We start from the raw sequence: 20000 nt of genomic DNA, 5'->3' as shown, positions 1-20000 counted from the left end.
GCCGGGGACGAGGTGGTCCAGATCAATCAGCAGACAGTGGTAAGTCATTTGGACCACAAGATGACGACTCCTGTTGGAGGTTCAAGCATTACTCTGTCCTGGGATTGGTCCAGGTGGGCTGGCAGCTGAAGAACCTGGCGGCTAAGTTCCGGGCGGAGTCAGGTAGTGTTGTTTTGTTGCTGAAGAAGAGGCCATCTGGAATGGCTGGTGGCTTTGCTCCCGCTCCACTCAGGAACCTATGCTGGAGACCCCGCCTCGTTCAGGTGCGCTGTAGATCTAATTAGTGTGTTCCAGACAACCAGAAATAGCGATGCAAACACATTTGAATATCAATACAAAGATGTTGATGTATAATTTAGTGATTGATACCTGACATAAAAAATAAAATATATAATATCTTGCAGGGGTGCCCAAAGTGGGGCCCTTCAAGTAATTTCGCTCGGCCTGCCAAAGGTTGGCTTCCAAAATTTGTTACATATTCATACTGACCTCTTTCAATCTCTGCCGACAATCATCGATGGCTCAACTACAACTTAACTAGTTGTTATCTATCCATATCCACCCCTAGTATACGTAGATCATGCGCTGTGTGTAGGGCCCCGAGATCCCTAGGGGCCCTGTTTTTAATTAATAGATGCATGTAAAATGTCAATGAATGAATGACAGGGTGCTTGATATGAAGTAACCTATCCAAGCACCTTCCTGTTCTGTCACTGATAACATGTAACAGCAAATTTCCCTCCACTCTATTGCCATCCTATGTGGCGTGCAGCATTAATGCAAAGCAGACAAATTGGTTTCCATCCTGAGAGGAAATGGTGGCAAGAAGTTATGTTTGCACATTTTTGTTATATATTTCAGATTTTTGTTCAAAAATGTATTATTGAGCAGTTTATTTCCCATTTCATTTGAATCTAGAACATGCCTCAAATTAAATTGAAATTTTATTGAAATACCATAAAAATTGTTTCACACCCCAAAAAAAGTGTAAAAAAATGTGGCCAAACAGCTCAATTTTTGTTTCATCGGACCACAGAACTTTCCTCCAGACGGTCTTTGTCCGTGATGTCAGATGAAACAAAAATTGAGCTGTTTGGCCACAATACGCAGCAATATGTTTAGAGGAGAAAAGGTGAGGCATTTAATCCCAGGAACACCACACCTACCGTCAAGCATGGAGGTGGTAATATATGCTCTCAATCTGTTTTTCTGCCAAATGGAACTGGTGCTTTATAGAGAGTAAATGGGACAGTGAAAAAGGGGGATTATCTCCAAATTCTTCAGGACAACCTAAAATCATCACCCCAGAGGTTGGGGTCTTGGGCGCAGTTCTAACAGGACAATGACACGTCAAAAGTGGTAAAGGAATGGCTAAATCAGGCTAGAATTAAGGTTTTAAAATGGCCCTCCCAAAGTCCTGACTTAAATGTGTGGACAATGCTGAAAAAACAAGTCCATGTCAGAAAACTAATACATTAAGCTTAACTGCACCAATTTTGTCAAGAGGAGTGGTCAAAAATGTTGTCAGAAGCTTGTGGATGGCCACCAAAATCGCCTTTTTGCAGGGAAACTTGCCAAGGGACATGTAACCAAATATAAACATTGCTGTATGTATACTTTTGACCCAGCAGGTTTCGTCACATTTTCAGTAGACTCATAATATATTCATAAAAGAACCAAACTTCATGAATGTTTTTTGTGACCAACAAGTATGTGCTCCAAACTTTATATAAAAAAACAAACAAACAAGAGTTGTAGAAATTATTGGAAACTCAAGACAGCCATGACATTATGTATGTTCTTTATATGTGTATGTAAACTTTTGACCACAACTGTATATTTTCAATAATTGTATAATACACATGCTTTTGATTACATCACTTTCGTTTCCACTGTGAAAAGATTGAACTGACATCATGTTACTAACTTACCAAGTGTTGTGTCCTGTCAGGCAGCAGCAAGTTTCTCCACACGTCCACAAACTTCTGACTTCTCTTCAAGCGATGCCCAGGCAGCCATCTTAGATCTGTACATTCCCCCTCCCCCCGCTGCCCCGTACTCAGCCATGTGAGTATTTCAGCTATATTCCTCGTCTGCTGGCTCTTTATTTACCCAGGATGCATTTCTACTTTCTTCCTTAGAGAACCAAGTCAGGCCGTGAAGATGAGGCCCAGGTCTCCCAACTCGTGTTTGGATGCAAAACCGCCTGTTAACAGTGGCAATGGGGGGGCAACCTGCGGCACTGCAGAAGTGAGCCAGCCGACGGTCCGCCTCAGAGAGGGCACGCGTACACGCGGTGAGAGCGCTCACTGTTTCTTTTTGTACTGAAACCTCTGGGCTGATGTATAAACATTAATCCTTGTCGTCTGTGTTTGGGGGGCACATAGGTAAAACTCGACCTGTGTCCATGCCGGTGGAGGTGCTCTCAGGTATATCTGACCTGTCTGGTCGCCATGGCGCTCCAGGAAGGAAAGGTAAACTCCGGCTATATTTAGTCATTGCCAGTTTTTAGTTTAGTTTATTATTTCTTCGGTCAGTGGTCAACAAAATAAACAAACAGTTGTACATTCATCAATTGAAAATGTTGCAGACCGAAAGGGTTTAGGCCGAAGTTGCACACTTAACACTTAATTATTAATTCCATCCATCCATTTCCTACCGCTTATTCCCATTGGGGTGGCGCTACAATCGGGTGGAAGGCAGGGTACACCCCAGACAAGTCGCCATCTCATAGAAGGGCCAACACAGATAGACAGACAACATTCACACTCATAATTATACATTTGAATTATTAATAATAATTATTATTAATAATTAACTTATCACTTAACTATTAGAGTGTATTCAAGTTGTGATGATGTGGTGCAGGACCCAAACTTCTCCACAAGTATCTCAGCAATGAGGGCATCAGCAACATCAGCGAGGAGGAGCAGTGCTTCCCACTACCGTACCGAGGGAATCCGGCGGTCCGCGGCGTGGACCACATCAGAGGCAGCCAGTGCTTCATCAGCGCCGACCTGCACAAAAGCGCCACCATCCCATACCAGGAAATGGCACCCAAGAAGAGCGCCACAGCCAACGCGGTTGCTTCTCCTCCTGTTGGCAAACAGTCGCCGTCCATTCTTGGCGGCTGGCTGGCTCGTCTACGGCTGCTCAGCCACTGACTTGACTGTTCAACGGCATGCTTTGAGTGACAGGTCATGAAGCTGCGAGGACCATCCGAACCACAACTTGTCTCGTTTATCACACAAGTGCTGTAAAGACACTTACCAATAAACTATTTAGTGTTAATGACACAAAATGTGAAAGCGCTTTGTGTTTTTCAATAATTTTAAATTGATGTACACAAGTGACCAAGTAATGTGTTCACTGTCTTAACTTTAAAGTGTTGATTACTACTATTGAATGTTTTGTTATAGATGTAAAACTGCATGCTTGTCAGAATTATTACTGAACTTTTATAATTCAGTGTTTTGATTAAAGTTTTTGTATTTTTAAATGTGTACTGTATTTTACTTTGAGAGGGAAACGAACACTAATACGTCTAGAAACTTGAACTGAGGAATTTGGACACATTGGAATTGCAGTGGCGTGTTTATTTTAAACACTAGAGGGCGCCATTACGTCAAATTTAGTCCCGAGGTGGACCAGCCGAAGATCGTGTAATATATACAAAAAACGTTCACTTATGTCAAATGCCGCTTTACGGGAACACTCCATCCTACTTGCTTCTGAATTTAAACGTTGAGCATTAATGACGTATTTGAGATGTGTGCTGTTAAAACTAAAAATAATACATATACTCGGTCTACTCAAAAGGATCTTTGATCTCATGTTTTTCTTAGCGAGTGGCGCACTGACGCCGACTTCGGAATTTCCAGCAGAGTGAGATGTCTTTCCGCTCGCTCTTTGCATTGAGTTATGGTTAGGACACACACACTCGCACACACACACTCGGTTGTGCAAAGTGACTGAGCATGAGCAGCCTGCCGCTTTGCCAAAAAGGTTGTGACCGAACCAGAACCAGAACTATTTTCTCTGCATTATCGTCATTCTGTTTTCGTCTTCACAACTTTGTTAGTCTCGTGGCAGCCGTGATGTGAGGTAATTATGTCTTTTAACTTCTCCTTTCATCAACATGCTTAATTAACACTTATAACTATCATTTGAATATAATCTGTTAACATTCGGTATTTGAAATCGCCTTTATGAAGACATTTTAGGAGCGAAAGTTGAACAACATGATTGTCGTGGGGCGTTCAAGGACCCTCCGTAGTCTTTCGGTGTCTAAAAAGGATGCTCATCTTTTCGCCACAATTTAAATGTTTTCCATACAATCTGTGATATTTTCTTAACCAATATAACTAACTGACACGCCCGTGTAATTGACAAGTGATCCAGTAATCGATTACTTACAATACATTTACTGTTAATGTTGTGTTTTATGTTAACGGTGTTAAAAACAGTGTTTAACACCATTTTTAACATGATTATACATTTATTTTAACCTTAAATGTCTGACAACTCCAGCATCTTGTTTCCTTCCATTCTTATGAATTATTTTGCTACCAGTTAGTTTCAGTAGCTTTACATAATTATGTGTTCTGTTTTGTACCATATTTATAATGAAAATGTGCCCCTGAAGGGACACACACACACACACACACACACACACACACACACACACACACACACACACACACACACACACACACACACACACACACACACACACACACACCAGTTTTAGTAATGTGATGTGTTTGTGTGTGTATAGAAGCTGAAGACCAACATGACAAAGAGCAGCTCTTCTTTGCCTGCATGGTCATCCACATCCATCATGAGTCGAGGCTTTTAAATCTTTTCAAAAACTTGGCAAGAGGAAGTGATGTTTGTAGGACGCCAGCGGTGACAAAACTCCACAGAGGGAAAGCTGGACGCATCTTTTTGACGTGATCTTCACAAAGACCCCCATGTCGTCTGAAAACAACTCACCGCCACAGACACCTTCCTCACCGTGGAACCTCCCCGCCCTACCTCAGCATGCGGCCCCGCCCACTCCCTCGCCCAGCCCCCCCAGCCCGCCCTCCGCCCTCTACAGTCAGCTGTCCAATGGCAGCCACGTGGTGCAGAATCCCACCATCTCAGCTTCCATCCATGGTGTCTCCTTTCTCCTCCAGATTGGACTCACAAGGGAGTCTGTGACCCTTGACCCCGCCGACTTCACGTTGTTGGCCATCAAGGAGCTCGTCTGCTCCATCGTGGACCAGAAGGTAAAAAAAAATGTGTGGGTGCATTGAGGATCAGGTTCTAATACGGCTAATCAGCCGGTATGGAATCATGGTGATGCTGCCTTCAAGGACCCAGATAATTACACACACCTTAGGATGTTCATGGGTCACCATTGTAACAGGCTCCGCCCAATATTGCTCTGTCAATCAAACTTCCTCGCAGTGAAGCAGTATGCATACCACTGTGGTTCCAGGTCTGCACTTTGTTGTCCTGTTTAAAGGTGCGGGGCCACAACAGTGACTACCTGTTGTTCAATCTTTTTGGTTTCTCGACTAGCTGGTGTTGCATTCAGGCACCTGTTAGCAATAGTAAGAGCATGAAAGTAAAGATAATCTTTAGTTCACATAGTTAACTTTATCATTAAATTCTACTTCCTGTTTTGTCCTAATAACTCTGTGTTTGTGTGTATGCTAGTGCGTGTGTTCACCGTATGTTTTTAACACACCATAGAACAAAAAAAAACAAGGAACAAAGGAGGAAATATGTATATTATTTTATCTGTTGTTGTAAATGACTTTTATTGTGAAGGCTCAGAGGAAGCCCTGGTAAATATAACAAAACAATATTGTATTTAATAATATTAACATAATTACACATACTGTGCTGTTCATAATAAAAGGCTGTTGCCATGGTAACGTGAGGGCCGTCCACTCCGTTCCTCCCTGCTGGTTTCCGTGGCGACGAAGGCCGGCTGAGAGGAGCATAAAAAGGTACAAATAAAAATACATTCCAAACGTCATCTTGTGTCAACTTTCACCTTGTTGAAAGACAAAATCCCTAGAAATGGCTGTCTACTTGACCTCTGACCCATGATGTTACAAACACTGGACAATTCCTTTGATAGCTCACATGCTTTCAGCTCTTGGAATGGATTTGACTGCTCGTTTTGTACAAACCCCGTTTCCATATGAGTTGGGAAATTGTGTTAGATGTAAATATAAACGAAATACAATGATTTGAAAATCATTTTCAACCCATATTCAGTTGAATATGCTACAAAGACAACATATTTGATGTTCAAACTGATAAACATTTATTTTTGCAAATAATCATTAACTCTAGAATTTGATGCCAGCAATACGTGACAAAGAAGTTGGGAAAGGTGGCAATAAATACAGATAAAGTTGAGGAATGCTCATCAAACATTTATTTGTAACATCCCACAGGTGTGCAGACTAATTTGGAACAGGTGGGTGCTATGATTGGGTATAAAAACAGAAAGGACGGGGCGAGGTACACCCCTTTGTCCACAACTTCGTGAGCAAATAGTCAAACAGTTTAAGAACAACGTTTCTCAAAGTGCAATTGCAAGAAATTTAGGGAATTCAACATCTACGGTCCATAATATCATCAAAAGGTTCAGAGAATCTGGAGAAATCACTCCATGTAAGCGGCATGGCCGGAAACCAACATTGATTGACCGTGACCTTCGATCCCTTAGACGGCACTGTATCAAAAACCGACATCAATCTCTAAAGGATATCACCACATGGGCTCAGGAACACTTCAGAAAACCACTGTAACTAAATACAGTTTGTAGCTACATCTTTAAGTGCAAGTTAAAGCTCTACTAAGCAAAGCGAAAGCCATTTATCAACAACATCCAGAAAAGCCGCCGGCTTCTCTGGGCCAGAGATCCATCTAAGATGGACTGATGCAGAGTGGAAAAGTGTTCTGTGGTCTGTCGAGTCCACGATTTCGAAATGTTTTTGGAAATATTTGACATCGTGTCATCCGGACCAAAGAGGAAGCGAACCATCCAGACTGTTATTGACGCAAAGTTCAAAAGCCAGCATCTGTGATGGTATGGGGGTGCATTAGTGTCCAAGCCATGGGTAACTTACACATCTGTGAAGGCACTATTAATGCTGAAAGGTACATACAGGTTTTGGAACAGCATATGCTGCCATCTAAGTGCCGTCTTTTTCATGGACGCCCCTGCTTATTTCAGCAAGACAATGCCAAGCCACATTCAGCACGTGTTACAAAAGCGTGGCTTCGTAAAAAAAGAGTGCGAGTACTTTCCTGGCCCGCCTGCATTCCACACCTGTCTCCCCTCGAAAATGTGTGGCGCATTATGAAGCGTAAAATACGACAGTGGAGACCGGGACTGTTGCAACGACTGAAGCTGTACATAAAACAAGAATGGGAAAAAATTCCACTTTCAAAGCTTCAACAATTAGTTTCCTAAGTTCCCAACTGTTTATTAAGTGTTGTTAAAAGAAAAGGTGATGTAACACAGTGGTGAACATGCCCTTTCCCAACTACTTTGGCACGTGTGGCAGCCATGAAATTCTAAGTTAATTATTTGCAAAAAAAAAAAAAAAGTTTGTGAGTTTAAACATCAAATATCTTGTCTCTGTGGTGCATTCAACTGAATATGGGTTGAAAAGGATTTGCAAATCATTGTATTCCGTTTTTATTTACATCTAACACAATTTCCCAACTCATATGGAAACAGGGTTTGTAGAAGTGGGGTCCTGCATGTGGGGGTCAGAACCAGCACTTTCGTTTTGTTGGCGCCACGCTGATCATCAGCTGGGAAAGAGGAAGTTAGTTTGCGCTGTCACATCTAAGCAGGAAGTGTGAGGTCTCTTTGCATGCAGAAGGTCAGGACAAGATATCTCTTTGACCAATAAAATACTTGCAACAGTACACTGCAACAAGTATACCATGTACACTTTGTACTTGTCCTCATCATGTGTGCTGCATTTTGTTGCAGTAATCACACAAGTGGTGCAGTCACCTGGACTCTGACTAAAGGATTAAAGGTCAAGTGTAGCCCTCCATGGTTCCTGACAACCACTCAGGCTTCCTGTTGTTTCCCAGCTGAGGTGAAGGCGAGCGGATGCCAGGAACGTGGCGAGTGTTTATCTTCTCGCTTCCCATCGGCCTGGCTGAGTATCCCCGCTCGGCGTGACGCGCGGAGGCTTTTGTGTGTGGCGTCACACGGCGCCCGCCTTGTATGTTTGCGCTCTTTGCCATCTCCGCTTGGCCGAGTGTTTGTGCAAATTGGGCGCCATAGCAAAGTCGTTAACACCGGTTTAGTGCGGCAGGAAACATCTGCTGACATCAGCGCTTCCTCAAAGCACACCATGCATCTTTGGAAAATAAGTATTTGATCTTCTTGAACTTCATCGCTTTTGTGGTCACTTTATCGCAGGCGTGCCCACACTTTTTCTGCAGGCGAGCTACTTTTCAATTAACCAAGTCGAGGAGATCTACCTCATTCATTTATATCATTTATATGTTTTTATTTATGAAACATACGTTTTTGTTAACATATTAAAATGTTCTTAATGATAATGCAATAATGTTTAACACATATAGAGTCCTTTCTTTCATGAAGACAAGAATATAAGTTGGAGTATTACCTGATTCGTATGACTTGCATTGATTGCAATCCGACAGAAGTGTGGATAACGTCGGCATTTTCAAATGGAGGAGAACAGAAGTCCTCCTTTCTGTCCAATACCACATGAAAGTGGTTGGTTTTTGGCATCTTATTTGTCCAGCTTCCATACTGGTTTTTATACACTTTACAAGAAATCCATTAGCTCCGTAGCTTGCGCACGCCGGTTTTCTGAAACTCTTATTTTGTTAGCGCAGAAGCGCTTTTATTGTGAAGATGGGAACTGTGCAGTCGGTCTTTAGAGTTTTGACAGCAGGTATGGCGCGAATGTGTTGAAATAAAAAGTGTTTCTCGCCTGCCTGTCTATTACAGCTCGCAGCAGCCAATGTCATCTCACAAGACCCTCAGGTGTTGTGAATGTCAATCAAGTGACGAAAGTGACGTCTTGGTGAAGTGAAATGCCTGGCTGGCGATCGACTAACACATCCTCCGCGATCGACCGGTAGCTCGCGATTGACGTAATGGGCACCCCTGGTTTATCGCAACAAGCTAACGACACAATGTAAAAAAACAAAACCTCAAAATGTGTGCTAAATTAATTTTTTTTGTGCTGAGGGCAGTGTTTGATCCATAACATAACAACTTGTTATCAAGCTTAGAACTCAGGTGTTTCCTGTACATATGTGTAGTACTTACAGTATTTGTAGTAGTGTATGTGTAGATTCTTGTAATTGCAGTACATGGAGTACTTTAAATAGTAATTGTAGTCGTGTACTTGTATTTTAGTCTATTTGTAGTATTTCTTTGAGCAAGGTTTCGTAGTAAAAGAGTGCAGGTACTTTCCTGGGCCGCCTGCAGTCCACAGCTGTCTTCCATTGAAAATGTGTGGCGCATTATGAAGCGTAAAATACGACAGCGGAGACCCCGGACTGTTGAACGACTGAAGCTCTACATAAAACAAGAATGGGAAAGAATTCCACTTTCAAAGCTTCAACAATTAGTTTCCTCAGTTCCCAAATGTTTGAGTGTTGTTAAAAGAAAAGGTGATGTAACACAGTGGTGAACATGCCCTTTCCCACATGTGGCAGCCGTGAAATTCTAAGTTAATTATTTGCACAAAAAAAAAATTTGAGTTTGAACATTAAATATCTTGTCTTTGTAGTGCATTCAACCAAATACAGGTTGAAAAGGATTTGCAAATCATTATATTCCGTTTATATTTATATCCAACACAATTTCCAATCTCATATGGAAACGGGGTTTGTACTTTTAGTATTGTATTTTCTTGTATTATTGTACGTACTAGTACTTTCTTGTAGTTGTAATACTTGTAGCAGTGTACTTGTAGTTTCTTTAGTTGTAGTACTGGTATTAGTGTACCTGTAGTTTCTTGTGGTTGTAGTACTTGTAATAAAAAGGGTACTTGAAGTTTCAGTGCTTGTATTTTGTTGTCGTAGTGTACCAGCAGTTTCTTATAGATGTGGTACTTGTTTTTTGTAGTTGTAGTTCTTTTAGTATTGTATTTGTCATTTCTTGTAGTTGTATTTGTAGTTTATTGTAGTTGAAGTATCTATAGCTGTGTACTTGGATAGGTTTGAATTTTTGACAGGTGTATTTTGTTCAGAAAATGAGTTATTGTTAGAGTACTTTTTTTTTTTTTTTTTTTAAAGGAACACTACTTATTTGTGTCGAACCTCGGATTCAGGAGGAACAGTGTGGTTTTTGTCCTGGTCGTGGAACTGTGGACCAGCTCTATACTCTCGGCAGGGTTTTTGAGGGTGCATGGGAGTTTGCCCAACCAGTCTACATGTGCTTTGTGGACTTGGAGAAGGCATTCGACCGTGTCCCTCGGGAAGTCCTGTGGGGAGTGCTCAGAGAGTATGGGGTACCTGACTGTCTTATTGTGGCAGTCCGCTCCCTGTATGATCAGTGTCAGAGCTTGGTCCGCATTGCTGGCAGTAAGTCGGACACGTTTCCAGTGAGGGTTGGACTCCGCCAAGGCTGTCCTTTGTCACCGATTCTGTTCATAACTTTTATGGACAGAATTTCTAGGCGCAGCCAAGGCGTTGAGGGGATCCGGTTTGGTGGCCACGGGATTAGGTCTCTGCTTTTTGCAGATGATGTGGTCCTGATGGCTTCATCTGGCCGGGATCTTCAGCTCTCACTGGATCGGTTCGCAGCCGAGTGTGAAGCGACCGGAATGAGAATCAGCACCTCCAAGTCCGAGTCCATGGTTCTCGCCCGGAAAAGGGTGGAGTGCCATCTCCGGGTTGGGGAGGAGACCCTGCCCCAAGCGGAGGAGTTCAAGTACCTAGGAGTCTTGTTCACGAGTGGGGGAAGAGTGGATCGTGAGATCGACAGGCGGATCGGTGCGGCGTCTTCAGTAATGCGGACGTTGTATCGATCCGTTGTGGTGAAGAAGGAGCTGAGCCGGAAGGCAAAGCTCTCAATTTACCGGTCGATCTACGTTCCCATCCTCACCTATGGTCATGAGCTTTGGGTCATGACCGAAAGGATAAGATCACGGGTACAAGCGGCCGAAATGAGTTTCCTCCGCCGGGTGGCGGGGCTCTCCCTAAGAGATAGGGTGAGAAGCTCTGCCATCCGGGAGGAGCTCAACGTAAAGACGCTGCTCCTCCACATCGAGAGGAGCCAGATGAGGTGGTTCGGGCATCTGGTCAGGATGCCACCCGAACGCCTCCCTAGGGAGGTGTTTAGGGCACGTCCAGCTGGTAGGAGGCCACGGGGAAGACCCAGGACACGTTGGGAAGACTATGTCTCCCGGCTGGCCTGGGAACGCCTCGGGATCCCCCGGGAAGAGCTAGACGAAGTGGCTGGAGATAGGGAAGTCTGGGCTTCCCTGCTTAGGCTGCTGCCCCCGCAACCCGACCTCGGATAAGCGGAAGATGATGGATGGATGGATGGATACTTATTTGTGTTTGCTGTGCATAAATACTCTGTGGGTCACAACAAACGGGCTGATTGGTTGGGGATCAAAAGCAAAGATTTTTTAATCAAATACAAATTAATTCATGACTTGTATTTGATGTTATTTCTTTATGTACCATGAATTGATTTACATGAACCCCGACTTAAACAAGTTGAAACTTTTTCGGGTGTTACCATTTAGTGGTCATTTGTACGGAATATGTACTGAACTGTGCAATCTAGTAATAATGTTAGGATTTGGTCAAGTGCGGGTGAGCCTAGGATGCAGAGACGGGAGGCCAGGTAGAATTACAAAACAAGGAAAATTTAATAAGTCCAAAAAGTGTAACAAAAAGCGATGGGGCAGAAGTGCACACTAGTAATGGGTCCGGCAACACCCATGCATTGGCGCATGTGTCGAGCTCATAGAGCGAAACCCTGTGTCGGTGCGCGTACCGCTATTAGAAAGTCACGTGACCGATACGCCAACTGTGTCGCACTGGCACCTGCGCGCCAAACTGTGTTTATAAAGAAGTGCATCTGTCAACGAGATGCTGCCAACAGAATCGCTACACTTCTGTCGTTTATTTGTAATTTATCGTCGTCGATCATGGAGCAGCCTCAGGAAAAAAAAAGATTTCTGCCGTGTGGGAATATTTTGATCATATATCGGAAAAAAAGGTATTTGTGTTAATTTCCTTGTCATTTCATCCTGTTCTCTCAAAGTTTCTACTCGATCTCTTTGTAGGGTTGCAACAATACGTGTATTTGTATTGAACCGTTTCGGTACAGGGTTTTTTCTAAGCTAAAGTTTTAACAAGCTGCTTTGCTTCTTCTGCATCATCACCCAGCATTGTACCACCCACACAACCATTTGGTTACATTAAAAAGCGTTAAAGGCTAATCCCTTCGAAAGCTCAGTTGGTAGAGTGGAGGGCTGTACTTGTTATATGCTCAGTTCCTTAGGGCACTGGTTCAAATCCAGCTCGATGGATTACTCATTACGTGTTTACCATGAATTGATTAACGTGGACCCCGACTTAAACAAGTTGAAAAACCTATTCGGGTGTTACCTTTTAGTGGTTCATTGTACGGAATATGTACTGTACTGTGCAATCTACTAATAAAAGTTTCAATCAATCACAGTGCTTATTCAGAGCGCATGTAAAAAAAAAAAAAAAATTTCAGTCCACAAGTATCCTCAATCACAACACGTTCTCTTAGATTTCCATGTTATGATACATGTTCACATTATTTATTGACTGTATCTAAAAAAGATAAAACAATATTTTGATTTAAATGAAGATATGAAATAATCCTAAATGAAATACAATGACTTTGTTTATATTATTGTATATATCCATCCATCCATCTTCTTCTGCTTATCCGAGGTCGGGTCGCGGGGGTAGCAGCCTAAGCAGGGAAGCCCAGACTTCCCTCTCCCCAGCCACTTCGTCTAGCTCTTCCTGGGGGATCCCGAGGCGTTCCCAGGCCTGCCGGGAGACATAGTCTTCCCAACGTGTCCTGGGTCTTCCCCGTGGCCTCCTACCGGTTGGACGTGCCCTAAACACCTCCCTCGGGAGGCATTCGGGTGGCATCCTGACCAGATGCCCGAACCACCTCATCTGGCTCCTCTCGATGTGGAGGAGCAGCGGCTTTACTTTGAGTTCCTCCCGGATGACAGAGCTTCTCACCCTATCTCTTAGGGAGAGCCCCGCCACACGGCGGAGGAATCTCATTTCTGCCGCTTGTACCCGTGATCTTATCCTTTCGGTCATGACCCAAAGTTCATGACCGTAGGTGAGGATAGGAACGTAGATCGACCGGTAAATTGAGAGCTTTGCCTTCCGGCGCAGCTCCTTCTTCACCACAACGGATCGGTACAATGTCCGCATTACTGAAGACGCCACACCAATCCGCCTGTCGATCTCACGATCCACTCTTCCCCCACTCGTGAACAAGACTCCCAGGTACTTGAACTCCTCCACTTGGGGCAGGGTCTCCTCCCCAAATTATTGTATATACTACGTCATAAAATCAGTGTCAGTTGAGTCGGTTGCCTGTAGGGATTTTTAATGTCCAGCAGATATCAGTGTTTCGTGACACAGTATTGGCACAGTTTCAATACAGTTTTGCAATGTGTCGAAACGCCACATGACGCCTCATCAACCCATCACTTGTGCACACCATGAATAATCAAACCCAAACAGGTCACTCAGTGGTCGGCAGGGGAAAAAGCCTGGGCCCACTTGAGCATAACAAAAAGTCCAACACAAAATCCTCTTTACCTCAGGGAGGCTAGGAAGCAAACACAAAGAAGTGAGGAATTTCAGGGATAAGGGAAAAACATCGTACCAGGACTGACGAGGTGAAACAGGCGCCTGCACGTAGGACGTACAGGAGAGAATAACCGGCAGGCCCCAGCTGTCGTTGACGAGCTTAAATACACCTGGGTAGGATTCGTTGCAGGTGTGCCTCGCTGGGGACTAATTAACTGAAGAAACAGACACCATAAAAAAAGGAAAAGGCAGAGAAATGACAAAACACAACAAATAAAAGTTTCAACACAATCAATCAATTTAGTTTTCATGTCAGATACATCAAATAAATCTACCATAAAATGATACACTGTATGTATTATTCATATTCTTGTAAGGTTTGAATGTACTAAATCAGCAGGAGATCAAATACTTCTCTTCCCAACTCTATACTCATACAAATGTGTGTGAGTGTTTGTGTGTGTGTGTGTGTGTGTGTGTGTGTGTGTGTGTGTTCGTGCGTGCGTGTGTTTGTCTGTGTGTGTGTGTTAGTGTGTCCCCGGCCTTTTAGAGGATTAGCGTTCTCTATGAAGACTAAAAGTCTCTGATGATAATTGCATGAGAGCAGCACAGATTATGAGTTGGTGTTTTTGCTCCAACACGGTCGAAACATGTCCTGACCTCAGACGACATCCCTGCTCCTGTCACTTAGAGGTCAAAGGTTATGATGTGGTCTGGAGTATCTTGTAAGCCCTGGTGACTAAAACAAGTTTGTGGAGCCAACAGTTACATAGTCTGGTATATATATTGTGCGTGTGTGTGTGTGTGTGTGTGTGTGTGTGCATGTGCGTTAGCATAGTTAACGTGGGATTAAAGGCAGATTGAGTGTGCATCAAAATAAGAGCACACTGCTGAAGAGAGATGTTGGCTGGCAGGTGAAAGTCAGGTCAAAGATTGCGTAGTAAATGTGTGACTTTGTAGTAACATTAACACGATGGTCAGCATAGGAGTGCATGTGCGTAATATTGTATGTTGCACGTTGACTCGATATAGAATGTAATAATTTACCGTAATAGGAGCAAATGTGCAGCAGTGTCCAAACACACAACCGCCATAAAACACATGCAAAGGGAAAATGCTGTAAATGTCAAAAGGCTGACAGCTAGCTTTCCTAACTTCTATTTATTTCAATGACCTTGCAGCAACTCTTATTCATGTGTATTTGGAGTTTTTAGCATTTTTATTTTGCATTTGTGTTTTTTTTCTTCTCGGTTTTGGATCATTTGTGAGTTTACAGCATATGCTCATGTCAACCAGCGTAAGAACGACCAACTGACTCCCCTGATCATCTTTTGTGTGCTTGCTTTCTCGCCCTCCTCAGTTTCCAGAATGTGGATTCTTCGGGATGCAGGACAAGATCCTGCTCTTCCGCCACGACCTCACCTCAGACAACATTCTGCAGCGCGTCACCTTAGCTGAAGACATTCATGAGGGGGACCTGGTGGAGGTTGTTCTCTCTGGTCAGCAGTTTCTTCTTGTTTTTCTGTTACTTTACTCTTGCTTAACGGTCAGTTATAAGTAATGGTGTAGTAGTACTGATAAGTAAGGTAGTAGTGTTAAGAAACAGTCAAGTAGTAGTGTTATGTAACTGTCAGGTAGTAGTGGTAATATAGTAGTGATAAGTAACGGTCTAGTAGTAGTGGTAATGTAGTAGTAATAAGTAACGGTCTAGTACAGGGGTCGGCAACCCAAAATGTTGAAAGAGCCATATTGGACCAAAAATACAAAAACAAATCTGTCAGGAGCCGCAAAATTTTAAAAGCCATATTACATACAGATATTTTCATGAGATATAAATTGAACTAAGAGGACTTAAAGGAAACTAAATGAGCTCAAATATAGCTACAAATGAGGCATAATGATGCAATGTGTACATATAGCTAGCCTAAATAGCATGCTTTAGCATCGATTAACTTGCAGTCATGCAGTGACCAAATAAGCCCGATTAGCATTCCACACAAGTCAATAACATCAACAAAACTCACCTTTGTGCATTCACGCACAACATTAAAAGTTTGGTTGACAAAATGAGGCAGAAAAAGAAGTGGCTTAAAATAAAACACGTCCTAGAAAGTCGGAAAAAGTTGTACAAGTAAACAAACCACGGTGAGTTCAAAGACCGCCAAAATTAGTAGGACAAAACGGTGATTGCCAAATACTTAAATCAGTGAAGCATGTTTAATACAAACAGTGTGCTTTATAACAATTATGGAGGTTTGTGTCATGTTTGTCCTCCTACAGAAACCAAATTAAAACGAAAAATATGTTTTTTTTCCCCTCATCTTTTTCCATTTTTCATATATTTTGAAAAAGCTCCAGAGAGCCACTAGAGCGGCGCTAAAGAGCCGCATGCGGCTCCAGAGCCGCTGGTTGCCGACCCCTGGTCTAGTAGTAGTGGTAATGTAGTAGTAATAAGTAACGGTCTAGTCGTAGTGATAAGTTACAGTCTAGTAGTAGTAGTAGTAGTGGTAATGTAGTAGTAATAAGTAACGGTCTAGTAGTAGTGATAAGTAACAATCAAAAGTAGTGGTAATGTAGTAGTAGTGAGTAACGGTCAAGTAGTAGTTATAAGTTGTTGTCTAGTGGTAGTGGTAATGTAACAGTGAAAAGTAACAATCCATTTGTAGTAATAAGTAACAGTCAAGTAGTTCTAGCGATAAGTAACGTACAAGTGATAAGTAACGATCCAGTAGTAATGATAAGGTGTGTACTTGCTAAACAAGTAGTAGTCCAGCGTTTGGCAGGCAATAGTGCCAAGGAGAAGCCAGACCATGAGAAACATCTTTTGTGGTTAAAGTATCCTGTTTGTATTCTGGTTTAAATTGTATTTGTTTACCCAAAAGCTAAGCAGTTTTGTTTCCTTACAGTACCCAAAATGAACCGTGCCCTTAAAACCGAAATTAGTGCCAAACCGTGATAATGGCATACGATCACTCCCCCCAAAAAATACAACAATTAAGTCCTCAAACACTTTTGAGCGCCATGCTTAGGGGTGTAACGGTACGTGTATTTGTATCGAACCGTTTCGGTACGGGGGTTTCGGTTCGGCACGCGGGCATACCGAACAAGTTCGGAAGCAGAAGTCTTCACAAGCTGCTCTGCTTTCTGCCTCTGTGTCTGCCTCATTGTCCTGCCCACACAACCATCTGATTGGTTACATACAAAGCCAATCAGCAGTGCGTATTCAGAGCGATGTAACAGCCAATCAGCAGTGCGTATTCAGAGCGATGTAACAGCCAATCAGCAGTGCGTATTCAGACTTCAGAACGATGTAGTCAATGCTTTAGCGTCGAGCAGATATTCGTCTAGCAGGGGAGGAGCGCACTCTACCCAAATTATACTAAACACTTCCCAGTCACAACTATTACAAACATCACTATGAGCCCGTTGACCTTCTAGAAACTTAAACTGCAGCTCAGCTCGCTCACAGTATAGGCCTGAGATGAAGGCTAATTAGCTTTTAGCGTAACGTTAGCTAATTTTTCTGTGTGTGTGAGTGTGTGTGTGTGTGTGTGTGTGCGTGCGTGCGTGTGCGTGTTTTAGGGGCAGCAAAGCCCTGTCTGTCTGTTACTTCATTGAACTCCATTGTGTTTAGGGATGAATAGTCTCTCCTATTGTAATTGTACTATTTTTCAGCTATAGTTACATGAATCATTAGTAATTTAGCAGCCTAGTTTTGAATAGCAGGGTCCCTGCTATCACATGTTGATTAAAAATACAACATTTACATAATAAAAGTCAACTACAGGCTTCCCAAATGCTGTAATAAATTAAGCATGATGAGTTGACATGCACCTGGGGATAGGTTGATTGGCAACACTAAATTGGCCCTAGTGTGTGAATGTGAGTGTGAATGTTGTCTGTCTATCTGTGTTGGCCCTGCGATGAGGTGGCGACTTGTCCAGGGTGTACCCCGCCTTCCGCCCGATTGTAGCTGAGATAGGCGCCAGCGCCCCCCGCAACCCCGAAAGGGAATAAGCGGTAGAAAATGGATGGATGGATGGAGTTGACATTAAACAGTTTCAATGGAAACCGTTTGTTAAACTTTTTATATGTAGAAGAAAGGTTTTTTCATTTTATTTAATCAAAGCAACAACTTGAGGCAGTTTAATGTGGATTAACGTGGGCAGAATTATTATAGTGTTCCCAATGTTAAAAGGATAAAGCCATTGTTTACAAATTTGGTAAATAAATAACCAAAACACTTATATTTTATTGATTTCTTACTGTACCGAAAATTAACCGAACCGTGACCTCTAAACCGAGGTACTTTACCGAACCGAAATTTTTGTGTACCGTTACACCCCTAGCCATGCTTGATTTTTTTCGTGTCACTTCCTGAGTTGTGCATGGCGACCGCTTCCTCTCTAGCGTGACGCTGCAGACGGCGTGGTGTGTTTGGGTGTATTCCAGCGCCACAAACAGTTGACACACAAACCCACAAAAAAGACAATTTGTTAAATACTGTCAGAGGGGGAGCTTCCTAATTGGCTGAAACATGATGGGGGGCGGGGTCAGCGGAAGCAACAGGTAATGTTTGCTTTTGTGCTTCCAGCTGTGGTCACGGCCGAGGACTTCCAAATCCGCCCTCACGCGCTTTATGTGCACTCCTACAAAGCGCCCGCTTTCTGCGACGACTGTGGCGAGATGCTGTGGGGGCTCGTCCGCCAGGGCCTCAAATGTGAAGGTACGGGCATGACCTTTCACTTTTGCATGCTGAGGCAATTACGTGGGTGTTTGCACTACACTGTAAGAAGTTTATGTAGAAAAATGACGGACTGTGTACTACAGAAGAGCTAAGTGTACTTCACTGCACAGTCAACATTTGAAGTGTGTTGACAGTATTGCCTTTTAACATACTTTTTTAACATTCTGAGTTAAGTGCACGGATTAAAGTTAGAACTGAGCGAGACTTGGACCGCAACTAGTAGTCCAGACTTTGAGTGTGTGTCTTTGTGTACAGGCTGCGGTCTAAACTACCACAAGCGTTGTGCGTTCAAGATCCCAAACAACTGCAGCGGCGTGAAGAAGAGACGAGCCTCAAACGTCTCCCTGCCGGGCGCTCCCACACCCATCGTCCGCCCGCCTTCCATGGAGCTGCCATCCACGAATCAGGATGAGGTAGCGTACGTTACGTGCGCTTGTACTGAGACCTGTTCATGTGTGACTGAATACACCACGTTGTGTAACCATGGCACACACACAACACACACACTCACACACAGAAGCTGATAGCTGCAGGCAAAGCACTGGATTTTCCATCCTGTTGCACAAACACGCACACTTACACGTCCACACACACGTACGCACACACACACACGCTTACACATCCACAAACACACGCACAGACACGCACATACACACACAAACACACACACACCCAGTCGCTGCATCATTAAAGGGTCATTTGGGTTTGTTGACAGGCTCTGCGTTGTTTAGTTAGTTTCAATAGCATGTTGTGTGGCGGGTCCATAAGAGCGTGCAAAAACACGTTTGTGATGATTTAGCACTAAGATGACCAATTACCATACAAGGTCACATGCTTCCTGTCCAGCACCAGCTTGAAAGACAAGAACTCTCTTTGTTCTGTGGAGGGGAACCATCTGATTGGTCCAATTCTGCTGAATGCACTCTTTCCCTCCTTGTTTGTGTCACATCACATGTAATTACTATAATGTACTTACTGTACTGTATGTTTTCTTGGTCAGTGACAGGGTTAGTATATTATGCATTTGATTGACTATAGCTGCTTTACATTTTAATATTTACTTTATTATTAGACAGAGACTGGACACAAGAAAAAATGCATTTATTACACAATTTTTTTGTAAATGTGTCATATTCAAAACATGTTATTTTATATATATATATATATATATATATATATATATATATATATATATATATGAGATGATTGAGGGAAAAAAAAAAAAATCTCCTGATGATTGAGGGAACCCCTCATGAAACAGTTCTGTAGAGATGAAGTAGTCGTGTGATTTTTCCCACACATACATATTGCACTCTACCACGGTATCGAGCACTATTCTCTGGATAATCCAATATATATATATATATATATATATATATACATATATATATATATATATATA

At 42.8% G+C, this 20000-nt stretch overlaps 2 protein-coding genes across 4 annotated transcripts in view; both read left to right on the top strand.

Annotated features, from left to right (window-relative positions):
* Positions 1–3499, top strand: part of cnksr3 (cnksr family member 3) — a 30971-nt gene extending 27472 nt beyond the window's left edge. For 2 of the 3 annotated variants that reach the window (XM_061901122.1, XM_061901124.1), the window contains 6 exons: positions 1–39; positions 114–263; positions 1952–2067; positions 2142–2296; positions 2388–2474; positions 2869–3499. The exon at positions 1–39 is cut by the window's left edge and continues 30 nt beyond it. In XM_061901122.1, coding sequence (XP_061757106.1) covers positions 1–39; positions 114–263; positions 1952–2067; positions 2142–2296; positions 2388–2474; positions 2869–3164 — 843 coding nt within the window. In that variant the 3' untranslated portion in view covers positions 3165–3499. The remainder of the gene's footprint in view (positions 40–113; positions 264–1951; positions 2068–2141; positions 2297–2387; positions 2475–2868) is intronic. The other variant, XM_061901123.1, reaches the window with a different exon arrangement.
* A 423-nt stretch (positions 3500–3922) lies between these two features.
* The window catches only part of LOC133553192 (serine/threonine-protein kinase D3-like), a 52268-nt gene continuing 36190 nt past the window's right edge, over positions 3923–20000 (top strand). Inside the window, exons 1-5 of the mRNA XM_061901117.1 lie at positions 3923–4104; positions 4778–5273; positions 15212–15350; positions 18446–18577; positions 18854–19011. Coding sequence (XP_061757101.1) covers positions 4974–5273; positions 15212–15350; positions 18446–18577; positions 18854–19011 — 729 coding nt within the window. The 5' untranslated portion in view covers positions 3923–4104; positions 4778–4973. The remainder of the gene's footprint in view (positions 4105–4777; positions 5274–15211; positions 15351–18445; positions 18578–18853; positions 19012–20000) is intronic.

Source organism: Nerophis ophidion, linkage group LG05, assembly GCF_033978795.1.
Source record: "Nerophis ophidion isolate RoL-2023_Sa linkage group LG05, RoL_Noph_v1.0, whole genome shotgun sequence".
In the NCBI taxonomy this organism is placed as follows: domain Eukaryota; kingdom Metazoa; phylum Chordata; class Actinopteri; order Syngnathiformes; family Syngnathidae; genus Nerophis; species Nerophis ophidion.
The sequence above is the reverse complement of the archived record's forward strand: the minus strand, read 5'-3'. Positions and strand labels throughout refer to the sequence as shown.